The following is a 22,636-nucleotide window of genomic DNA, read 5'->3' on the forward strand; positions in this document are numbered from 1 at the left end:
ACCCAAAAAGCACATCTGCTGTTTTGTTCATGTGGTACTTTTGCATATTAGGGCTACAATACAATTTTTAACTGCCATTTTAGGTCCTGGATTTCTGTTTAAACTTTTCTTCTTCACAGGGTGACCCAGTACACTCCATACCAGCCAGAGGTCGCGCAGGGTCGTCTGGAGAGTCTGCTCAATTATCAGACCATGGTGTGTGATATCACCGGTATGGAAGTGGCCAACGCGTCCTTGCTGGACGAAGGCACTGCTGCCGCCGAGGCCATGCAGCTCTGCCACAGGTTCGAAGACTTGGAGGATGAACCTGAAATGCCTCACTTTATTTTGCTTGCATGTGTGGCTCATTTGACTGCTTTATGTCTGCAGGCAAAACAAGAGAAGGATGTTTTACATTGATCCTCGTTGTCATCCCCAGACCATTGCAGTGGTGCAAACCAGAGCCAAGTACATCACCATGATTGAGCCACACTATTGAGTTAAACCATATGCTAGTGCATCTCAAAAAATTAGAATATTGTGAAAAAGTTCAATATTTTTCATCAGTTATTTAAGAAAGCGAAAATGTTCTATATTATAGACTCATTACACATAAACTAAAATGTTTCAAGCATTTTTCTATTTTAATTTTAATCAATATGGCATACAGTACAAAAACATAAAAAAACCCATCTCAAAATATTAGAATATTTCATTTTGAGTTTGAGTAAAACAGTATGAACACAGTGTATCTCTCGGTTTAGTTCAGTATACACAACCACAATCATGGGGAAGACTGCTGACTTGACTGTTGTCCAGAAGATGATCACTGATGCCCTCCACAAGGAGGGTAAGCCACAAAAGGTCATTGCTGAAAAGGGTGGCTGGAAAAGGTGCACAAGCAACAGGGATGGCCGCAGTCTTGAGAGGATTGTCAAGAAAAGTTGATTCAAGAACTTGGGAGAGCTTCACAAGGAGTGGACTGAGGCTGGTGTCAGTGTATCAAGACCCATCAAGAACAGACATCTTCAAGAAAGGGGATACAACTTTCGCATTCCTAATATCAAGCTACTCCTGAGCCAGAGACAATGTCAGAAGTGTCTTATCTGGGCTAAAGAGAGAAAGATCAGTGGTCCAAAGTCCTCTTTTCAGATGAAAGTACATTTTGCATTTAATTTGGAAATCACGGTTCTGGAGGAAGAGTGGAGAGGCACAGAATCCAAGGTGTTTGAAGCCCAGTGTGAAGTTTCCACAGTCTGTGATGATTTGGGGTGCCATGTCATCTGCTGGTGTTGGTCCACTGTATTTTATCAAGTCCAAAGTCAACACAGCCATCTACCAGGAGATTTTAGAGCACTTCATGCTTCCATCTGCTGACGAGCTTTTTGGAGATGCTGATTTCCTTTTTCAGCAGGACTTGGCACCTACCCACAGTGCCAAAACTACTACCAAATGGTTTGCTGACCATGATATTACTGTGTTTGATTGGCCAGCCAACTTGCCTGACCTGAACCCCATAGAGAATCTATGGGGTATTGTCAAGAGGAAGATGAGAAACACCTGACCCAAAAATACAGATACGCTGAAGGCCACTATCAAAGCAACCTGGGCTTCAATAAGACCTCAGCAGTGCCACAGACTGATCACCTCCATGCCACACCGCATTGATACAGTAATTCATGGTAAAGGAGCCCCAATCAAGTATTGAGTGTATAAATGAATATACTTTTCAGAAGTTGGACATTTCTGTATTGTAAATCCTTTTTTTGATTGATCTTAGGGAATATTCTAATAATTTGAGATACTGGATTTCTGATTTTCATGAGCTATAAGCCATAATCATCAAAATTAAAACAAAAAAGGCTTTAAATATTTCGCTTTACATGTAATGAATATAGAATATATGAAAGTTTACCTTGTTGAATTAAATTATGAAAAAAAGGAACTTTTTCATGGTATTCTAATTTTTTGAGATGCACTAGTATTGTGTCTTTTTAAAGAGTCGTTTATAGTAATTTGTAACCTTTGCGATTTGTAGCTACATCGGGGTGAAAACTGAGCTGAAGTTGCCCCATGAGATGGACTTCAGTGGAAATGATATATGTGGTGTGCTCTTCCAGTACCCTGACACTGAAGGCAGGGTGGAAGACTTGACCGAACTTGTGGATCGGGCTCATAAGGGTGGGGTATGTATTGCACAGTAGGGCTGCTGAATGTCCTGACAGTTTCTTTAACTTGTAAGAAGCCGGAGGAAATGATTATCATTTTGATGCATTTTATACTGACATTTAATTTATTTTTTACCTTCCCTCCATTTGAGACTCTGCCATAACAATTGTTCCTTTGCTTTATATTACATTTCAATTAAAGGCTCTGGCATGCTGCGCTACCGATTTGTTGGCACTCTGTGTCTTGCGCCCGCCTGGTGAATTCGGGGTGGACATCGCTATGGGTAGCTCCCAGCGCTTTGGAGTTCCTCTCTGTTATGGCGGCCCTCATGCTGCCTTCTTCGCAGTCAAGGAGAGCTTGGTCAGAATGATGCCAGGAAGGATGGTTGGAGTCACAAGGTAAGCTTTTATAATAGGTGATTGCAATATTGTTATTGATATTGTGGGGACAGCCATGGCCTGAAAGTTAGAGAAGCAGCCTTGGGCCCAAAGGGTTGCTGGTTCGATTCCCAGGGAGGAGAAATTGAGTGAATGAACAGCACTTTCCCCTCCCTCTGTATCATGGCTGAAGTGCCCTTGAGCAAGGCACCTAACTCCTAACTGCTCCCCAGATGCTGTAGCATAGCTGCTCACTGCTCTGGGTATGTGCATGTGCTCATCGCTCACTTGTGTGTGCATGCTGTTTCAGATGGGTTAAATGCAGAGGAGGAATTTCGTTGTGCTTGAGTGTATGTGTGATAGATAAAGGCTTCTTCTGTTCTTTGAATTTTTGTGGCTACTGCCTCATATGGAGGCTGTAGCCACTATGTGCATGCGCGTACACGTGTTCTGATTAAAATGGATGGTGAGCGTATGCAATTCGGTTCACCATTCGAAATAAATGGACCAGATTAAAGAAATCGCTTTCAGACATGTTTATGCTTGTTACCGAGGGAAAGTGCGTTCCTATTTTAAAATGTACTCCAGGTTGTCCCCCTTTCCTCGCCTTCTTCGGCCAGCGGTCCCATGTGTGATGTAGATGTGACGCGCTTCTGAGTTGTTCCAGGAAGTTGTCGAAAAGAGTATTGAGACCACTGAGCTCTAGCGCCAGGCCTTTTTCGGGAAATAAGAGTTTGGGTCATGACGACAGCGTGTGCATGTCAGCCTCGGTTCGGAGGTTTCAGTTTCGAAAACTGTGAAGTAAGAGTAGAATAATATAAAGTATAGACACTTGGTATATTTTACTTCTGGCTTTTTGTTTTTTAAATTGTTCATTTTTGTGGCTGCTGCCTCAGAGTAAATATATATGCTATATTTACTGTCTGGACATGGAATCAGAAAACAATTTTATTTTTAAGCAGTAGCCACATGTACCCATAGGATACCTATTTTTGTATGTATGACTTGAACACCATGAATTCAATTATATAATATGGTATTAGTGTCAAACCCGTTAACAATGCTACACTGAAATTTTTTTCCCTCACTTGCAACCAGGGCTTTGAACCAGAATTTTTTTTTCCTATTGGTTCGTTCCGAACAGAAACGGAATTTTAACGTTTCCGGTTTTGGGTTCCACCATTAAATAGACGTTCCCGAACCGGTTAGAACAAAAAAATTTCGTTCCCGGAACGGTTAATTACGTTCCCTGTCAGCTGTTTAACAAATGGCTATAAGATTATGTCTCTGTCTCATCCAGCCTAAGCCAAATGTAGGCTAATTCTATTACAACCTTCATTTAAATAAGACAAGAAATAATTCAAAACAATTATTTCAAATGTTGGCGATTTGGATTCTCAGTATGTCTTCCCATCTACACAAACAGAAAAAGTGCCAAAAATGAAAGATAATTCGTTTAGTGTGTTACCAAAGGCTAGTCAGGCCCTATGCATTGATAGGCTAACAGAGGTTAACGTCATTTAATGTTCGCGAGCCTCTCATTAACGTGGACAAATATATTGATATCGTGTTTGAAATTGACGTTTTTGAATAACGATAGACTGCAATATTTACCTCTTATTTAAGATGTGGAGACGTGATAGTAGTCCACCCTCCCGCTCTCTCCATTCAGTCAGCGAACGTCACACAGGAAGTGAACCCCAGCGGGTCATAGAAACTTGCGCAGGAGAAGAATGACTTTATTTGTAGGCTACGGAAACTTTGAGGAACGAAATAAAAACCGGTATTAACCGGTTACCATTATTTTTAATAAGCGTTTCTGTTCCGGAACATAAAAAATAATAAAGTTTCTGGTTTCGTTTCTGTTCCATGTGAAATAGAAAAAGTTCCCGGTTTTCGTTTTCGTTCCTTGAACCGGTTCAAAGCCCTGGTTGCAACAAAGACTTTATTATTGCTTGCATAAAAAAGAACTGGTGCCTCATTAATCAAGATCACCAAAAAGGTCTAAATTGCTATTTGCATAATCTAGAAATTCTGTATGCACAATAAAATTGGGATTCATCAATGGTGTGTATGCAGGTCATATGGACAAGTATAAAAAATGAACTTAATACCAATTTCTCATAGCTGTCATACACATTTACTGTATGTCACAGCTCATTTTAAATATGGACACACCCACAATTAACCTTATCTAGTATGTAAACGCACCGCTTCAAAGGTTACCTAAAATGAGCTCGGACGTTTTGCTTTTAATTTAACTCGAGGTGTTTTCTGATGGCACTCTTTTTACAAATGTTCTGCAACATGTAACCATGCTTTGTGTCAGCGTGGTTAAAGCTGTGCGTAAATGTACACGCGCATCTAAGAAACCATTCCTTTCAGTAAATTCACCATTTTGTGTTTAAAATACATGCACACGACTTGCAGACCTATCTGTAAGTACCCAGCATGTGTGGCTATATCCCTATCCTTTTTGTTCACAGGGATGCTGCTGGAAAAGATGTATATCGTCTAGCTCTGCAGACCAGAGAGCAGCACATCCGCCGGGACAAAGCCACAAGTAACATTTGCACAGCTCAGGTACAGAACTATAACTGTAGTGCACTAAATAATGCAATACGGCAACGTTGATTGATTGACTCGTCTGTTTAATATGTCCTTTCAGGCTCTTTTGGCAAACATGGCTGCTATGTATGCACTGTACCATGGCCCACAAGGTCTGAAACACATTGCTGAAAGGACTCACAAAGCAACGTTGATTCTCGCTGAGGGTTTGTCGTCAGTCATTTGTTCTGTGATACACGAGCCAGAGTTTGTCGTGAATGTCACTGTAACTTATCAGTCATGTTTCTGCCATTATAGGACTCATCAGATCTGGACACAAACTCCAGAACGAAACGTTTTTTGACACCCTGAAGATTCACTGTGGTGTAGCTGCCAAAGACATACTGGAGAAGGCTGCACAGCGCAAGATCAATCTACGAATCTATGGTGAAGGAATGGTAAGTTCTTTCCAGCAATGTGTGTGAGGAGTACGTTAACTGAATTGCTATGACACTCTGTTACGTTTCTTATTAAAGGTCTCCTTGAACATTTCAAATATTTTTATTTGAACGGTTTCAGCTTGGAGTGTCTCTGGATGAGACCGTTACAGAGCGGGACTTGGATGACCTGCTCTGGGTGTTTGGATGTGAATCCTCTGCTGTGAGTACCAAGTAAAGCCTAAGATGAGAGACTTTTTAGATTTATGGTATTTGGCAGATGCTCTTATCCAGATCGCCTTACATTGATCTGATTGATACAGTTAAGCAGTTGAGGGCCTTGCTCAAGGGCTTCTTGAACAATACCTTCTGACTATTACTTGGGTTGCTTTCTGTTTTAGGAACTTATTGCTGAAAAAATGAGTGAGAGTCCCAAAGGCCTGCTAGCGAGTCCTTTCAAGAGGACCAGCAAGTTCCTCACCCATCCAGTGTTCAACAGGTCTGTGATGAGCTCTTCAGCTTAACACCACACCAAGTATGATTTCTAATTTGGTATAAATACACAGGTGATTTTTATAGAAAATTGCATGCACTGATCGAGAAATTCGGACTATTTCTCGATACTGACCTCGGCAAAATGGCGGCCAATCGCTTCGTCAGCGTAAGTGAGGAAGAATTACAAACTATGAAAGAAAATGCTGTTCCTAAAAGCACTAAAGATGCTATGAAGTTTGGTCTAAAGTTATTCAAAGGTAAGGTAGAATTGTGATTTATTTTATCTGTTTCAAAACGAAGTATTTTATGTGTCGGCATAGATAAGTGACGCAAGTCTGCGTGCGCTTTTATTACATGCGCATGCCGCTTTTGAAGCTTGAAAGAGAATATATTTTTTTTTAATGCAATTTTTTAAAAAATTTTTAAATAATCACCTGCATATTTATACTAAAACAATGATCAGGCTCAGTGAATATCGGCGAATAATAACCTCGACGTCATCTCGGTCATTATTCACCAATGTTCACTTTGCCTTTGGCAAATAATTGTGAAATAATATTTAATCGTGTGAAACTTTAAGACTTTTTCTCCTTTAGTGGGGAAGGCTTTATTAGCTAATGACTAATAAACCTGTATTATTTGAGACATCGGTGTTACATGCACTTGAAATAATCACATCAGCAGAAAGACTCTGCGTAAATTATATCATTTTACTGTCACTTATGATGTTTTGCAAAATGTAAATTTTCAGGATAACATCTGGGATTACAAAAGACAATTTTGTAATTTAGGAAAGGATGCAGTTGAACAAATATAAACCACACAACCCAATATTACAGTGCATGTTATATAACATCCTAAAGCTTGTCTGGAAAAACTACATAACTGACTGACTTCCCTAGTCTCACAGTAAGTCACAGCTAGGGTCACATGGAAAGTCAGGGGATTCGACCTTTTTTCAGCCAAGTCATGGAAGGTCCATGGAATTTTGTTTGTAGCATGTTTTAAATCTTAGTTGCCATTTATCAGAATGTAATATTTTCCATGCAGTATTTTTCTTTATCAGGGTTTTTTTTTTAAACTGTGTTTAAGCAGAAAACATTTGAACAACACACACTTTCGTACTGAAAACATCTCTGACCTAGTAAACAAAGCTCACAAATGGCTGGGTTTAAAATACTGTGGCTGGTTTTGTCTGCTCAGCACAAAGGTGGCCTGTTTTTTCCATTCATGCAAATTCAGCATTTTATCAGGAAAAGTCAAGGAATTTGACATTTGAATTCTGAGATATGAGAGATCACCTTCCATATGACTTTTATATAGAGTACCTGTCAAATTTGGACACACCTTGTAGTTCACTGTTTTATTCTTTTATTTTTTATTAATTAAAAGTCACTTTATGTCTTAAAGTAATGATGGGTGTTGTTTCTCTTTACTTAGTTGAGCGGTTCTTGGTATAATATGGATTGCTGTAGTTGTGGAATAGAGCTATTTACTGTTTTATTTACTGTTTGATCTCGGCCACATGAAGGAAATAAATTTCACTAATTAACTTTTGACAAGGCGGCACGGTGGTGTAGTGGTTAGCGCTGTCGCCTCACAGCAAGAAGGTCCGGGTTCGAGCCCCGTGGAAAGGGGCCGAGGGCCTTTCTGTGTGGAGTTTGCATGTTCTCCCCGTGTCTGCGTGGGTTTCCTCCGGGTGCTCCGGTTTCCCCCACAGTCCAAAGACATGCAGGTTAGGTTAACTGGTAACTCTAAATTGACCGTAGGTGTGAATGTGAGTGTGAATGGTTGTGTGTCTATGTGTCAGCCCTGTGATGACCTGGCGACTTGTCCAGGGTGTACCCCGCCTTTCGCCCGTAGTCAGCTGGGATAGGCTCCAGCTTGCCTGCGACCCTGTAGAACAGGATAAAGCGGCTAGAGATAATGAGATGAGAAGAACTTTTGACAAGGCATACTTGTCAGTGTTCCTGCCAACTTTCCAAGAGGGCAGGGTGCCAACAATTACGCAAGCAATTTTTCATGCTTCAAAGGGTAGTTTTGTGTACATCGCTTATTAGCAAAGAATCCAGCATGCAAATTTAGCCATATTGGGCAACTATGCGCGGTAGATTACTTTTGTAAAATAAAGTAAGCAAATCTGAAACTTTAGTTAACCAGTTTAATACAATGCTTCATAATGGTATTATTAATACTATCTAAAACTAATACACACACAATAATAAGTGACATCAGAGTTGAATAATAATTCGAATAAAGGCATTTAAAGTGATTTGTCTCTGTACCAGTTTTACACAATGTATACATTCAGGAATGTAATTTCTCTCCTGTTCTATTTGTTACTATCAATTTAATCAGTCTCTCAAAAATCCCTGCATTTAGCTGCAGATGTGCTGAGAATAAATTTACTAACCTGACTTTTTTTTTTTTTTCCTAAACAGGCTGACCTATTTATTTATAAGATTTTGCAAAGCAGTGCAAGTCATTTGATATAAAAAACTAACTAATCCTGAATGTAGACCTTGCTGACAGTTAACATCTGTTTGTCACAGGCCCTGTATAACTGTATTTAATAATTAATATTAACCAGGATAGTTAAGTAAAATGCTGAATGCTGACATTACTGCAAAGACTGACAGCTTTGATAAATCCACAGACAGGTCTCCACATTCACATAATCAGTCGATTGGTGCAAAATGTTTAAATCCATTAAACTAATTTTAAAGGAAAAGTGTGAAAGATGATAAAGGATTCATTAGTGCTGACTTGTCAGTGTTGCTCTAATAAATTTAGCTTTGATCATATGTCTGTATTTTTGCACAAATCACCGATAACATGGTGCATCAAGACGGCAAAAATATTAGCGAATATAGATCTGTAAATCATCATCATCTAAAATGAGATCATGGGCCAAATGTAGATCGGTAATGTTTGGCCTGGGCGGCACGGTGGTGTAGTGGTTAGCACTGTCGCCTCACAGCAAGAAGGTCCTGGGTTTGAGCCAGCGGCCGGTGAGGGCCATCTGTGCGGAGTTTGCATGTTCTCCCCGTGTCTGCGTGGGTTTCCTCCGGGTGCTCCGGTTTCCCCCACAGTCCAAAGACATGCAGGTTAGGTTAATTGGTGGCCCAATGTGAGTGTGAATGGTTGTTTGTTTGTCTCTGTGTCAGCCCTGCGATAACCTGATGACTTGTCCAGGGTGTACCTCACCCATAGTCAGCTGGGATAGGCTCCAGCTTGCCCGCAACCCTGCACAGGATAAGCAGTTACGGATAATGGATGGATGTTCAGCCTACTGACGTACAGCAACTTAACTGTAAAGATCTAACGTTTAGATTTATTGCTGTATTATAATACTAACGGCAGTCCTAACAGTTAGGCCAATTTAAAATGAATAAATGGTTGTAATCCAATTGCAATTGGCCTTGACTAGGTCTAACGTTAGTTAATAATAATAGCAATAGCATTAATCGATAATTAATATTAGTCTGGGGTATTAATGTTAGACTAGATCTAATCTAACATGTTAATGTTAGTGACTAGATTTTCTCTAGATCTATATCTAGAGTGTTGATCTATTGGTCTTAAATTTTTTGATTGAATTTGTTTCATCCCACAACTTCTAGACATCACTGTGTTCTGGCAAACAGAGATGCTCAGTTTTCTGAGCCCCTTGCAGCTTTAATCAACTCTTTTTTTTTTTTTTTCTTCCCCCCTCTTTTGTGCGTTTGTAGGCACCGCTGCTTTTTACGCTTGTGTTTACCTTGCTTCGCTAGGCACTGCCTAAAAGTGGAGCTCCTGATGAGTGTATGAGGAAAATATTTGCAAGGGCACAAAATCAACCTAAATAGAATAATTAAAGTAATATTAATAAATAAGCTAAAATAATCCAGTTTCTCCACAAGACTTGAAAGTTAAGCTTGAGTAAGCTTAATGCATTCGCCAGCATCGAGAATTCTCGCATCGCATTTCAAAGGATAAAAAGTGATGACTCCCTGTTTCATTGCTACTTTTCCTCAAGCACTTCCAAAATGGTTAAGGACTTTTTATTCTGTTGTATCGTTGTGATTGTACGGTAAGAAAGCAGGACATTACGTTACATTACAGGCATTTAGCAGACACTCGTATCCAGAGCGACATACAACATACCCAGTACAGCTTGGGGAGCAGCTGGAGGGGTAAGGTGCCTTACTCAAGGGCACTTCAGCCATTCTTGTTGGTCCAGGGACTTGAACTGGTGACTTTTGGGTCCCAAAGCTGCTTCTCATAACCATTTAGTATTTTAGTACCAAGTTTGTAAGTACAAAAACAAAAAGTAGCAAAAGCACTCAAAACTAATTTCGTCAGTGACCTGGATGCATGCGTGCATTGGGGAATCCCACCATAACCACAGGGTCGCAAGAGTTTTATTTTTTTCCACCAGCATATCATCTTGGAAATTTGTGAAGAAAAACTGAACTCTCGTGAATATTTTCCGTAAAATGTGTTCGTAAATAATCCCATATTTTTTTTTAAAAAGCAAATTAAAAATAAGCGCTGGATTAAAAACCCATCTGTCTTAAGTAAAGATACAAATTTCATTCTCCGGTGGTCAAGTGTTTGAGATGCGTTGCCTTGCACTTACAATCGGGTTCCCTGTGGTCACAAAAGCCATCAAAAATCAGGTCGATGCTTTGCTTTACCGTATTCCCTTACAGTAAGTATGGCGCTTCGCTCCTCTCGTCCTCTGCTACGAAGACAGAATGGTTGATGGAGCATTGACCCACACTAATAGTGTTCTGTGATTGGTCAACATGCGTTACTTCCACTGGAAGTCGGCAATATTCATTAGTACTTGTTAGGGAATGCTTTCTTTCTGTGGCAGAGCGTATGTCAAGGGAGCAGTGCACATTTAAAAATTTTTGCATGGTCTTGGTATTTGAGTACAAGGTGTAAGTTCTGGAGGGCAGGGTGTGGCATGCTGGTAAAATGCGTAAGCTGGAACACTACCTGTGAATTAAAAAGCATTTCGTGTGACCACCTTGTGAAACTGGTTAAGATGGTGCCAATAAAACGAAACCTTTTTTTTAAGCACTTTTTTTTTTGTTTACCACATAATTCCATACATGTTCCAGATGTTATTTCATACGTGTGGTGATGTCGATATTGTTCACCAATGTGTAAAATAGTCAAAATGCAGACAAACTATTCTGAATGATGGGGTGTGTCCAGACCTTTGACTGCTATTGTATAATACTGTTCACGAGAGGATGTAAATGTTCATGGAGAAGCAGCCAGACTATTTTTCCCATTATGTTTAAGTACAGTGTGTTCAGCTTGGCTTTTCTATTATGCACAAAAGTAACATGTGAATGTTTTGCACTTTTCAGCTATCACTCAGAGACCAACATTGTGCGTTATATGAAAAGATTGGAGAATAAAGACATTTCTCTTGTACACAGTATGATTCCTTTGGTAAGTCATGAAGAGAACAGTTTGAATACGTATTATATCTCATTGTTTCTATGTAAACGTTCCACTGAAAGTGTTATTGAATGCAGGGATCCTGCACAATGAAGCTGAACAGCTCGTCTGAACTCATGGTGAGTCATGCTTATTCTGGCTTATGCAGAACAATCGTGGATAGCCTTGGGCCCTGTCCACACGGCAACGGATTCAGGTAACTCCGATACAATTGTTTATCGTTTCGGCCTGGCGTCCACACGGCACCGGCGTTTTGGGTGCCCCAAAACGCAATCTTTTGAGAACGGGTTCCAGAGTGGAAAGATCTGGCAATGTTGCCGTTGCGAAGTCGTCTGGATGAGTAGAACGGATTTGTTTACGATGACGTCACAACCACATGACTGTGAGTGCTTCACGCCGGGTAGAAGTGTAACGAACTCAATGCAAGTTGTCAACAAATCCTATAACTTGGTTCATGAAACGCGCTTACAAAATATTTTCACTGTGAATATTTATTGTGTAATGGTGCAGAGAGAGAGAGAGAGAGAGAATAGCCCTTAGGGCAGAGTCAATCCCGCCAGCAAAAATAGGGAAAAAAAGGAGCGATCTCACCTCTTCAGATGTTGGTTTAAGTCCTACAATACATTCCTCAAAAAGGGCGTAGAAGAACAAATTAATCCATCAACGTGTAGCATTCAATTTATTCCGGACCATTAAAGACGCCGCCTTCCGTGTAGAATCATACGTCATCCTCGCCGCCATATTGGATGGGTCAAAGCGGAGAATAAAGATGCCTCATTCGTATGCTGCGTTTAACTGTACCAACAGGTTTACCGTCCAAACGAGATCACATGGGATTACCTTTCACAGGTGAGACTGGAAAAATACTTTTCATTGTATTTGGTCATTATAATGTAATTTTACGAACAGATTTTCCTGACTTTGTGGCTAATATGAAGTCTCGCGCATAATAGTTTATGCGCATACGTCCTTACTTCTATTGTTCTGGTGTCTCCGAAGGGACCGTCTTACAGCACCCCTAGAGGTGTGGCATGTGTATTGCATCGTTTTCAGCAAGCGTTGCGTTGCCATATGGACCTGATATTTTACTGATCGTTGCCCATTTGGACGCGATATTTTTTTAAATAACATCTCGTTGTCGTGTGGATGTAGCCTTGGTGTCGTTGTCAAGGTTGTGTTTGGCTCGAATATAAGAATGTGTGCCGTCACCAAGACCATGTACCCCATATGCTTTGGAATGTGCAGGCCATTGCTTTGCCAAATGGCCAGTTGATTTGAGTTTCTTTGCTCACTCCAGTTTATTGACCCTCACTGAGCCAGCTCATTCATGAAAACTTTTTTTTTTTTTCCTCTTCTCCACTCATTGATAGCCAATCACCTGGCAGGAGTTCGCTAACATCCACCCCTTTGTGCCGCTGGATCAGGCAGAGGGCTATCAGCAGCTCTTTCAACAACTGGAAAAAGATCTTTGTGAGATCACTGGATATGACAAAATCTCCTTCCAACCAAACAGGTAAGCACTGCATCTGCTGCACTGATGCTTCAGTGATCAAGTATCGTAGGTTCCCTCTTTCACTCACATTAGCAATAAGTAGGGAATAACAAATTACGAATTACAGTGATCAGTGTTTTTTTTTCCTTAAATTTAATTAAAGTAACTGTCTGACTATAACTCCACAGGTTATCATTCTTTACAATGTGGTTTTGTTACAGTGAATTAAATGGCTTTGACTGAATTTTGGTCCTTTGACAACTTTGTACACTTCACTAGCATCGTCCTAAAATTAATCCTTAGTGCCACCAGAACAGTTGTTCTTTCCGTGGACAGTAATGGCCCGGTCCCACAATACCTATAACTATAAATAAAATCAGTCCCCTGTAGTTTGTGGTTGGTGGTCACGCCAGACCGATAACGATACCTATAGCCCAGGCCTGGGTTTATTGGTATCGATGAGCATGCCTCTGGAGCAATCCCCCCCCCCCCCCCCCAGGTCTGATAAAACATCTGACCAATCAGGTAATCGTTTACATGTGACGTTATCTAAGCACGTGCTATTTTTCCTGGGCATCTTCGTACATCCTTGTTGTATCAATGGAGGAGAAGCTGATAATAGAAGTGTCAAAGAATCCCATGCTTCATGACAAAAAGCACAAGCTGTACAAAGATACACCTGTTATTTTGATACTGTGGTGGATAGTGGACACTTGTGCATTGGACTTATTTTTTTGTCTGATGACAATATTAAATACTCACCTGAGCAATAAAGCTAATCTTTCCTTTGCGCTGATTGGTCTTTTTGTATGTGCTGGTTTGTTTTGTCAAATCTCCTTCCACCAAGTGGAGATTTATCTGCATAAACTGCACCTCAGACATTCAGAAGTATTGGGAAAAACCTGTCTTCATGGGAAGACAATTCCCGAACAAAACGGTGAAATTCTCCCAGCTTCTGTCTGTGCTGCAGGATTTCATGCACCCAGGTTCTCCTTTTCTTCTTCTTTCAGCTTTGCCTTCTGTGCAAAATGAGCATCAAACACTAGTCTGGCTAACGCGACTTCAGAGCTCTGCGAGCATTTGGTCTGGCAAAGATATTAAGCCCAACCGTTTCCCAAAGTGCGTGGTTGATCCGCCTCCCTGAAATGCCTCAGTTTGCTACTGGTCGAAGCCAGAAAAGGCTGTGACGAAGCTTAAACCAATCACATCACTCTTTCCTCTGACGTATGTGACGCGACGGGGCTAACTGGTAGATTAAACTCTTACCGAAGCCGGTCGGGAGCAAGGCGAAAACGTCCTTCCTTTCAATAAATACCTCCAGGGCTGCTCTTTGCTCCGTTTTCAATGAGAACTTGCTCCATGTTCGTAATGTTTCTAGTGAATGAAGCGCTTCCGGCATAGATTCTGTAAACAATCTATGGCTTCCGGTCGCAGTTCTACTACGTCACTGCCTTGAACACGCCTCTACCCAGGGCCGTTGGAGATGCTCAAAGTTGATTGGCTCCCGATTTTTCGGGAGCTTGGAAGAGCTGTAGATAGCTTGCCTTGCCAGACTCTCAACAGGCCCTCGTGTTGCGTCACACTTAGGATGGGCGGGCCCAGGCTAATCAAACACAGCTCTTCCTTGCTGTCACTGTCAGCCATTGTGTGCTGCTGAATGCACTGGGTGTGCAAACAAACGGCATACAACTGCTACATTTTCCCATGAAAACCAACAACCACGTATATTTATTTACCTGAGTGTCAGGACCAACTGATATTATAGTTGTGGTGTGACTGCTCCAGACTGGAACGAAATTCAGGCAGAGGTATAGTCATAGTTGTAGTTACAGGTATATAGTCAAGTCAACTTTATTGTCAAATATGCTATACATGCTTGACATACAGCACAGATGAAATATGAGTCCTCTCTGACCCACGGTGCAAACAGGCAATGCAATAAATAAAAAAATAGAATAATTGAAAAAAAAACCCAATATAAACAGTATAAACACACTAGATAGGAACTAGACATAGATTAAACACTCATCTCATTATCTCTAGCCGCTTTATCCTTCTACAGGGTCGCAGGCAAGCTGGAGCCTATCCCAGCTGACTACGGGCGAAAGGCGGGGTACACCCTGGACAAGTCGCCAGGTCATCACAGGGCTGACACATAGACACAGACAACCATTCACACTCACATTCACACCTACGGTCAATTTAGAGTCACCAGTTAACCTAACCTGCATGTCTTTGGACTGTGGGGGAAACCGGAGCACCCGGAGGAAACCCACGCAGACACGGGGAGAACATGCAAACTCCACACAGAAAGGCCCTCACTGGCCACGGGGCTCGAACCTGGACCTTCTTGCTGTGAGGTGACAGCGCTAACCACTACACCACCATGCCGCCAGATTAAACACTCAACAATATAAACAGTATAAATAAACAGTGTAAACACTAGATAAGAACTACACACAGACTAAACACTCAAACAATATAAACACTCTAGATATGAACTAGACGTAGACTAAACTAAAACTTTTATTTATATAGGTTCAAATAACCAAACAGTCAAGGGCACTTGAGGTATAGCAGGTAAACATGAAATAAGCAGTATAAACAAACCAGCAGCTGTTAAGATGAGGTAATGCGGAATAGTGCAAATTATAATTATCGGTGTTGTTGGACCACGCCCTTAAGTCAGTTAATTAAGGAATAAAACGGACTAACTACAACCCAAAGTTGATTACTTTCCTGTAACAGCATTTCTTAACAGCAATTTGCCAATTATTGCTGTCTTCAATTTACTGAAGAATGACGTCATACTTTAAAAAAAATCTAATCTAATTATTGTTTTTTGCCGTCTCTCTCGAAGTTCATAAAACGACAAAAAAAAAAAGCAGCTTGTCACATTACCAAGAATCCAGGACTCACTCAAAGACCAAGTTTAAAGGGTTTCTCTGTCCTGGAAAAATCACTGTCAGTGTTTCTGCTGGAGACTCGTTACATTAACGTGTCCTTACACATAACTTCACCAAACCAACAATTATGTTTTCTTTGTGAATTATCAACACACTTTTTTTTTTTTTTTTTTAATCCTTTTATAATTGGGCTAAGATTATGTGGGCTGTCTGCCATCTGCCAAGCAGCTCTGAAGGAGTTGTTGCCCTATAAATGGTAATGTAGCTGAACGAGTTCATTCAAAAACGAAACAGTATGATGGCTGTTAATGTTTGTGAATCTTAAGAGAACTCAAGGACAGACTGATTAACACTTAATATAGTGGTGGTGGTGGGTTTTTTTTCTTTTCATGCTGTACTTTATCCTCATTTAGATATGCTCCTTAAGAACTTTGAACTGTAATCTGCTGAGGCAGGGTTGCGTGCCAGCCTGAATGTTGTGTTGCTTTTCCACACAGTGGTGCTCAGGGAGAATATGCCGGCCTGGCTGCTATCAAAGCCTATCTGAACTCCAAAGGACAATCCCACAGGAGTGTGAGTGTCTATACATGTAGTTAATTGGTAACTAGTTTAAAATAGAACCCACATAAACTGATCAAGGCACAGAATAAAATGAGGGTCATGATCAGCTGGGAACAGATAAAACCCTTAGAGAAGATTGTCCTTTTAGGATTTGCAGCGATATACAATGGGAAGGAGATAAGGGCAAGAGATTTACACAATAGCCAGTTTGTCTGTGAAGATTCTTCGTCATCCAGGTCATAGTAAACTGTGGGTGGTAAGAGAGAGCAACTGGACTCGCTTGAAGATTCTTGAAGACGTTTCACCTCTCATCCGAAAGGCTTCAAGTCCAGTTGCTCTCTCTTACCACCCACAGAATAGCCAGTTTGGTTTGGTTATAACTGACAAATCTGCAAATCGATTAAACTTGAACCGTCATGGACTTGTTCATGTTTAACATTTCAGGCATTTTGCATCCGTTCTAACTTCAGTCTGTCGTGCTTCTTCTGAAATGAATACATTTCCAGATAGTGATAAAAGTGACCAGGTTGAATAAGCAGATGATGGTGTGAGACAGAGGAAGAAACCCAGTGTATTTGAGATAAGGGTTGTTTTACAATCAGGGTACGCAAGCTAAAAATCACATTTAACACTTATTATCTTCAATATCAAAAGGCTTGACTAAATCAACTTGGTTGTTTATTGTAGCCCTGTGATAGCTCTATTTACCATGCAAAAAAAAATTTGGTGATAACGTTATTTTTGGTGAATGTATGGCAATATATGTCATATTTAGCAAAATTACTCGTGTCATTTAGAAAAAGTGCTTTTTTGACCACAGGTAGCTCCAAAAGGGATGCACTTACCGTAAATCATTCTTTATACCATAAAACAAATATTTGGTTCCATATCATTGGAAACATAGTTAAGTTTTAATGTTGAATGCCAGTAAGTTTTCAGACTATTTTGATCAAATTAGTATGTAATTGTGTCAAAAAAACGTCCTCTCCGAGACAGCTAACTTTTCAATATAAAGTAACACATCTAAAATGATTATTTTCATCCTAAAATGTGGTCAAGATATTGGGACATAAATATTAGAGACAACTAACACAAAGGTTACAGCCTTGTATTTAAAAGCACTATGGAAGTAGTGGATTCTCATCTCATTATCTGTAGCTGCTTGATCCTGTTCTACAGGGTCGCAGGCAAGCTGGAGCCTATCCCAGCTGACCTACGGGCGAAAGGCGGGGTACACCCTGGACAAGTCGCCAGGTCATCACAGGGCTGACACATAGACACAGACAACCATTCACACTCACATTCACACCTACGGTCAATTTAGAGTCACCAGTTAACCTAACCTGTATGTCTTTGGACTGTGGGGGAAACCGGAGCACCCGGAGGAAACCCACGCGGACACGGGGAGAACATGCAAACTCCACACAGAAAGGCCCTCGCCGGCCACAGGGCTCGAACCCGGACCTTCTTGCTGTGAGGTGACAGCGCTAACCACTACACCACCGTGCCGCCGTAGTGGATTCTGAATTGTCAAAAAAAAAATGTCCTCTCCGAGAATCACTTCATTTGTTTCTCCCAGCCCTGCTTAAAGCTACACTTAATCTTCTTTATCTTATAGCAGATTACACAAAACTACCATACACACATGTCAAAAAATTACCTGAAATCTGTTCTTTAACTTGTCCTTCACTTAAAAACTTGTACAAGAACCAGTTTGAATTTTGGACCCCTGTGACACAAACTTTGTACCCTGATTGTAAAACAACCCATAATCTACATCACTTATTCCATTGTTTCATAATCTGGGCTTTAACACGTCGTATTGGACAAAAGACAGGATACCTGAAACAGCCAAGGTCCAAACAGCCATGGTTGAGCAAATAAAACATGCAGCAAGCAGCGTGTTCCAGGAGCGTGCAGTATTTTGCTTCCATGCAAAATTCCATATTTGGTGGTTAAATAAAAAGCCAACATTGATAACCCCAGGGGCATTGACTGTTTGTCTTGCCTTTAGTGATTATGAAACATGTATGAAGAAACAGATTTAACTCATTTTGGGGGTTTTGAGTCACACTTGCAGTCTTATTAAGGAAGGTGTTTGTTTATTGATGTCCACGTACCATATCACTGATGGGCTTCATTTCAGTTCCTCGGAGCTCAGATGGACTTTGTATGATCAAGTTAGACTTTGGCTGTTGTATAAAGGTTGAGTTCAACTACAGTATTCTACAACTAGTGAACTTGCCAGTTCAACTGTTTTTAGCACAGTTTGTAAAAATAAACACTTATTTTGCACAGTAACAGGACTGACCAGTCCTGACCCATTCTAATGTTATCCTTGTGTACTGTACGGCATATTATTCTATCCACATTCACTGGATATGAGCAATCGTGCACTCTGATTGGCTACTCTACTACTAGGCTATCAGCTCATACAGATGACTTGCAACCATGTGATCAAAATGTGCTACGTCATGAACGTCCGCCATGATGGTGGATATACAAAGCAACTAGGACAGCAGCCGCTGAACGCGTGTCTGTAAACAAGGCTGAATTTTCTCAGTATTACTTCGATTTGAACAGTCAAGCGAAGAGTCGATACAAAGACAAGATAGATGTGTGTGTGGTTTTGACCCATATTTAAAAAAGTCAGACTTTTCTGAAGATAAGACATTTCTACCGACCATCAAGTACAAATACAGGTTATTTTGTTCAAAGCCTTTTTCATACGCACTATCAGGTTATTTTTTATTTCAGGTATTTGTTTGTTCGAAAAAAGGAGTTCTCAATGGAATTTGACCGAAGCAAAACACAGTTTTGTAAAGCAAATGAGTGCCCTAGTACATGTGCTTCGACACTAAAGGGTGTACTAAGGAGGGTAACCATGTAGGCCCGTGCCACTTGCTGACCCTGGGATGAGTTCAGTCCCTTGTCATTTCAGGCTGCTCACTTGCATGTCTGTGTTTCCGGCGTAGCGCTCTTGTGGGGGGTTTCGTTCAAATTCCAGGCCGAGGCGCGGTCCTACCGACCCGAAACCATGCTCTTTCGAAGGAGGAGGCTTAGAGGGAGGTGTCTGTAAAATTTAGCTTTGCTATGAGCTCGTGGTCAAGTTAATAATTTCTAAAGCCGGCTGGATCGTATTAAATCTTTTAGGCGCGGAGCAGGGGGCTTCCTTCATGAATCCCGGGCCAAGGCGCGGTCCTACCGACCCGAGATCTTGCTCTTTCGAAAGGGGATGCTTAGAGGGAGGTGCCTGTAAAATTTGGCTTCACTGCGAGCTCCCGTGGCTGGGTTATTAATTTTTAAAGCTGGCTAGATCATGTTAAATCTTTAGGCGCGGAGCAGCGCTGTCGCAGGGCTTTTGTTCATGAACACCGGAATACCTGAAATATAAAATAATTGATAGTGCGTATGAAAAAGGCTTTGGACGAAATGGTCATTGGAAGAAGTGTCCTGATCCCCTCATCTCCTCTTTGTACAAAGCCTCAGAGTTTCCTCGCTTTCTTTCTAAATCACAGATGGAATTCTAAAAAAATCTGAACATGCCATGGTCACGAGTCCTGTTGTGACCACAACCATATACAGCACAAAGATATGGCATAGCTAAAAGAACGCTTAAAGCAGCAGAAAAACAAAGCATACATGTCAACCTTTGGTCAATCAAACCTGTATAACCAACCTCCAAAATCCGTATTTCCCTTATAAAATCCGTATAAGATGCAAATTAAAATAATTTACCTAAAATTTGAATGATAATTAACAATGATATATCCCAGTTACTTTTTATTCAATATTAATAACAATAAACCTTCAGAATGAATACAAAGTATTTTTCCAGTCTCACCTGTGAAAGGTAATCCCATGTGATCTCGTTTGGACGGTAAACCTGTTGGTACAGTTAAACGCAGCACATGAATGAGGCATCTTTATTCTCGGCTACTGTCTACCAGAGATGGTTGAAGAATCTCCACTTTGCCACATCCAATATGGCGGCGAGGATGACGTATGATTCTACGCAGAAGGCGGCGTCTGTGTTTATATGTCTGTGACTTCCCAGTTGGTGGGATTCTCGCAATGCGGTGTGCGCATGATCAAAAGTGGAACGAAGTCTCGCTACCACAAGATAACGCGCGATTTCATAAGACTCTTTACTGGCTGTCTGTGGTGTACAGTACGTTTATCATCGTGGGAATTGATTATAGCTCTAAATAAATATTGAAGTTTTTTTAAAGAATCCGTATAACTTTTTATTTATACGCCCGTATACTACGTTTATTGAATCAAATCCGTATAAAATACGGACATTCCGTATAGGTTGACATGTATGACAAAGAGAGTTGCGGACGCGTGACCATGTTTTGTCTGGAATGTCGCTTAACCCTGCATTTGTATCTCCACCAACATGGCCGACACCCGGATTTCTATTTTGCTTTGATGTCACTTGCAAGTCAAGGATACAGTGAGTAGAGAAAAACAAAATGGCGGAGAGTGTTGCTGAACCAACCGAGGACTAAATGAAGACTCGAAAACAGAACCCCATAAAATACAAAAAAAAAGCAACAAAATAGGGAATAAAAGTATTTCATGGTGAGAACGTATCTTTTTTCCCCCCCATTATTATTATTATTATTATTATTATAGCATTTTTCACAAATTGCTACTGTCATTTCACCGATTTGTTTACATTTTAAGTGGAAATGATTTTGTCTGACGTTTTGTAGAAAGTTTTTATTTATTGAGTTTGCAAAAAAAAAAATGCTCCGTTTCTCAAAATCCAGTGAACGTGGATAGAATAAAACTGTCAATCTTGTACATGGCTTGTAGCCGACTCGGTGTTGCACCCCTCCTCGGCTATCAGCTCATGTACGACTCGATTTCGTGGAATAACTTAATTATACACGAGGTAAAAATGTGAATTTAATTGCATTTAATCTAAACCTTAAAGGAACCTTAAATTTAAGTGTATTTAAGACCAGCCCTTAAATATAGTTGTAAATTTTAAGTACCTTTACTGAACTTTTTAAATTCATTGAATATACAAGTAACTTTTTAAGACCCTTTATTGGCATTCTTAAAAGTAGTAGTGACCTTTAAGTATATTTAAATGCTAAATGTAGTAACTTTAAGTGACGTCTTAAATATTCTAACAGCATTTCGTTATCTTTAAGAAGTCATGGAAAGTCACTTCAAGTTCTACTAGAAGAATTCTTAAAGTTATAAGTAAATACACTGAAATTTAGCATTTCGTAAACTTTTAGGATACGTTAAGAATATTTTAAAGCTGTTAATTTGTCAAGTGTTTTTTTTTTTGGGTGTGTTATGTAAATAAGTGGCACGTCTAAGCACATGTTTGTGTTTTAAACCGCAGGTGTGTCTGATTCCTAAGTCTGCTCATGGAACCAACCCTGCCAGCGCTCAGATGGCTGGTATGAAAGTCCAGGTCGTAGAGGTGGACAAAGATGGCAGCATTGATATGGCTCATCTGAAGGCAATGGTACAGGATTATACGTTTTATCAGACACTTGTTTTTCTGTGCCGTTCCCACCTGAATACAATAATGTCTGGCTGCCTCTTCATCACTGACTCCATCACCAGGCACAGGGGAGACCGGGAAGAAAAATATTAACACACAGGGCATATGTTTCTGCCAGAGCTTATTAAGTCTGAAACAAATCTAGAACATGGAATTGCTTTCCTTATTAAACATTTTATTACTGAGACTTGATCACCTTTTTTCCATCCGTAGGTTGATAAACACAAAGCAAACCTGGCTGCCATAATGATCACATATCCATCCACGAATGGCGTGTTTGAAGAGAATGTCAGTGACGTGTGTGAGCTCATTCACCAGAATGGTGGACAGGTTTATCTGGATGGAGCGAATATGAATGCACAGGTATACGTTCTGTTACAAAGAATACAGCCATTAAAACAGTTCGAGTTGCCTGAGGGGGATCAAGTATGCACAGGCATATAATAGAGATGAAAGTGGAGCAAAGAAAAAAATCCTGAACTTTTGAAAGTCAAACTAAGATATGGGAGGTGGGGCGCAACATCCCCCGAAAATATTTTAATAACAACACACAAAACCCTGCATTCTAGTACTTATTTTCACTAAAAAGAGTTATAACTTTTAAGCCTTTTTCTTTCATGTACATTAATGATTAACATGTCAAAAATATCAAATTTAATCCCCCTAGTTAATGAGTAATT

General features: G+C 40.4%; 1 protein-coding gene across 1 annotated transcript in view; it reads left to right on the top strand.

The window, feature by feature from the left end:
* gldc (glycine dehydrogenase (decarboxylating)) overlaps nucleotides 1–22,636 on the top strand; it is a 59,275-nt gene that overhangs the window by 28,840 nt on the left and 7,799 nt on the right. The window contains exons 4-18 of the mRNA XM_060907072.1: nucleotides 120–284; nucleotides 370–447; nucleotides 2,018–2,165; nucleotides 2,350–2,546; nucleotides 5,012–5,108; nucleotides 5,194–5,299; nucleotides 5,391–5,530; nucleotides 5,652–5,732; nucleotides 5,911–6,008; nucleotides 11,371–11,455; nucleotides 11,542–11,583; nucleotides 12,835–12,977; nucleotides 16,360–16,435; nucleotides 21,792–21,917; nucleotides 22,170–22,319. Of these exons, the coding sequence (XP_060763055.1) occupies nucleotides 120–284; nucleotides 370–447; nucleotides 2,018–2,165; nucleotides 2,350–2,546; nucleotides 5,012–5,108; nucleotides 5,194–5,299; nucleotides 5,391–5,530; nucleotides 5,652–5,732; nucleotides 5,911–6,008; nucleotides 11,371–11,455; nucleotides 11,542–11,583; nucleotides 12,835–12,977; nucleotides 16,360–16,435; nucleotides 21,792–21,917; nucleotides 22,170–22,319 (1,732 nt within the window). The remainder of the gene's footprint in view (nucleotides 1–119; nucleotides 285–369; nucleotides 448–2,017; nucleotides 2,166–2,349; nucleotides 2,547–5,011; nucleotides 5,109–5,193; nucleotides 5,300–5,390; nucleotides 5,531–5,651; nucleotides 5,733–5,910; nucleotides 6,009–11,370; nucleotides 11,456–11,541; nucleotides 11,584–12,834; nucleotides 12,978–16,359; nucleotides 16,436–21,791; nucleotides 21,918–22,169; nucleotides 22,320–22,636) is intronic.

This window comes from Neoarius graeffei, chromosome 24 (assembly GCF_027579695.1).
Source record: "Neoarius graeffei isolate fNeoGra1 chromosome 24, fNeoGra1.pri, whole genome shotgun sequence".
NCBI lineage: Eukaryota > Metazoa > Chordata > Actinopteri > Siluriformes > Ariidae > Neoarius > Neoarius graeffei.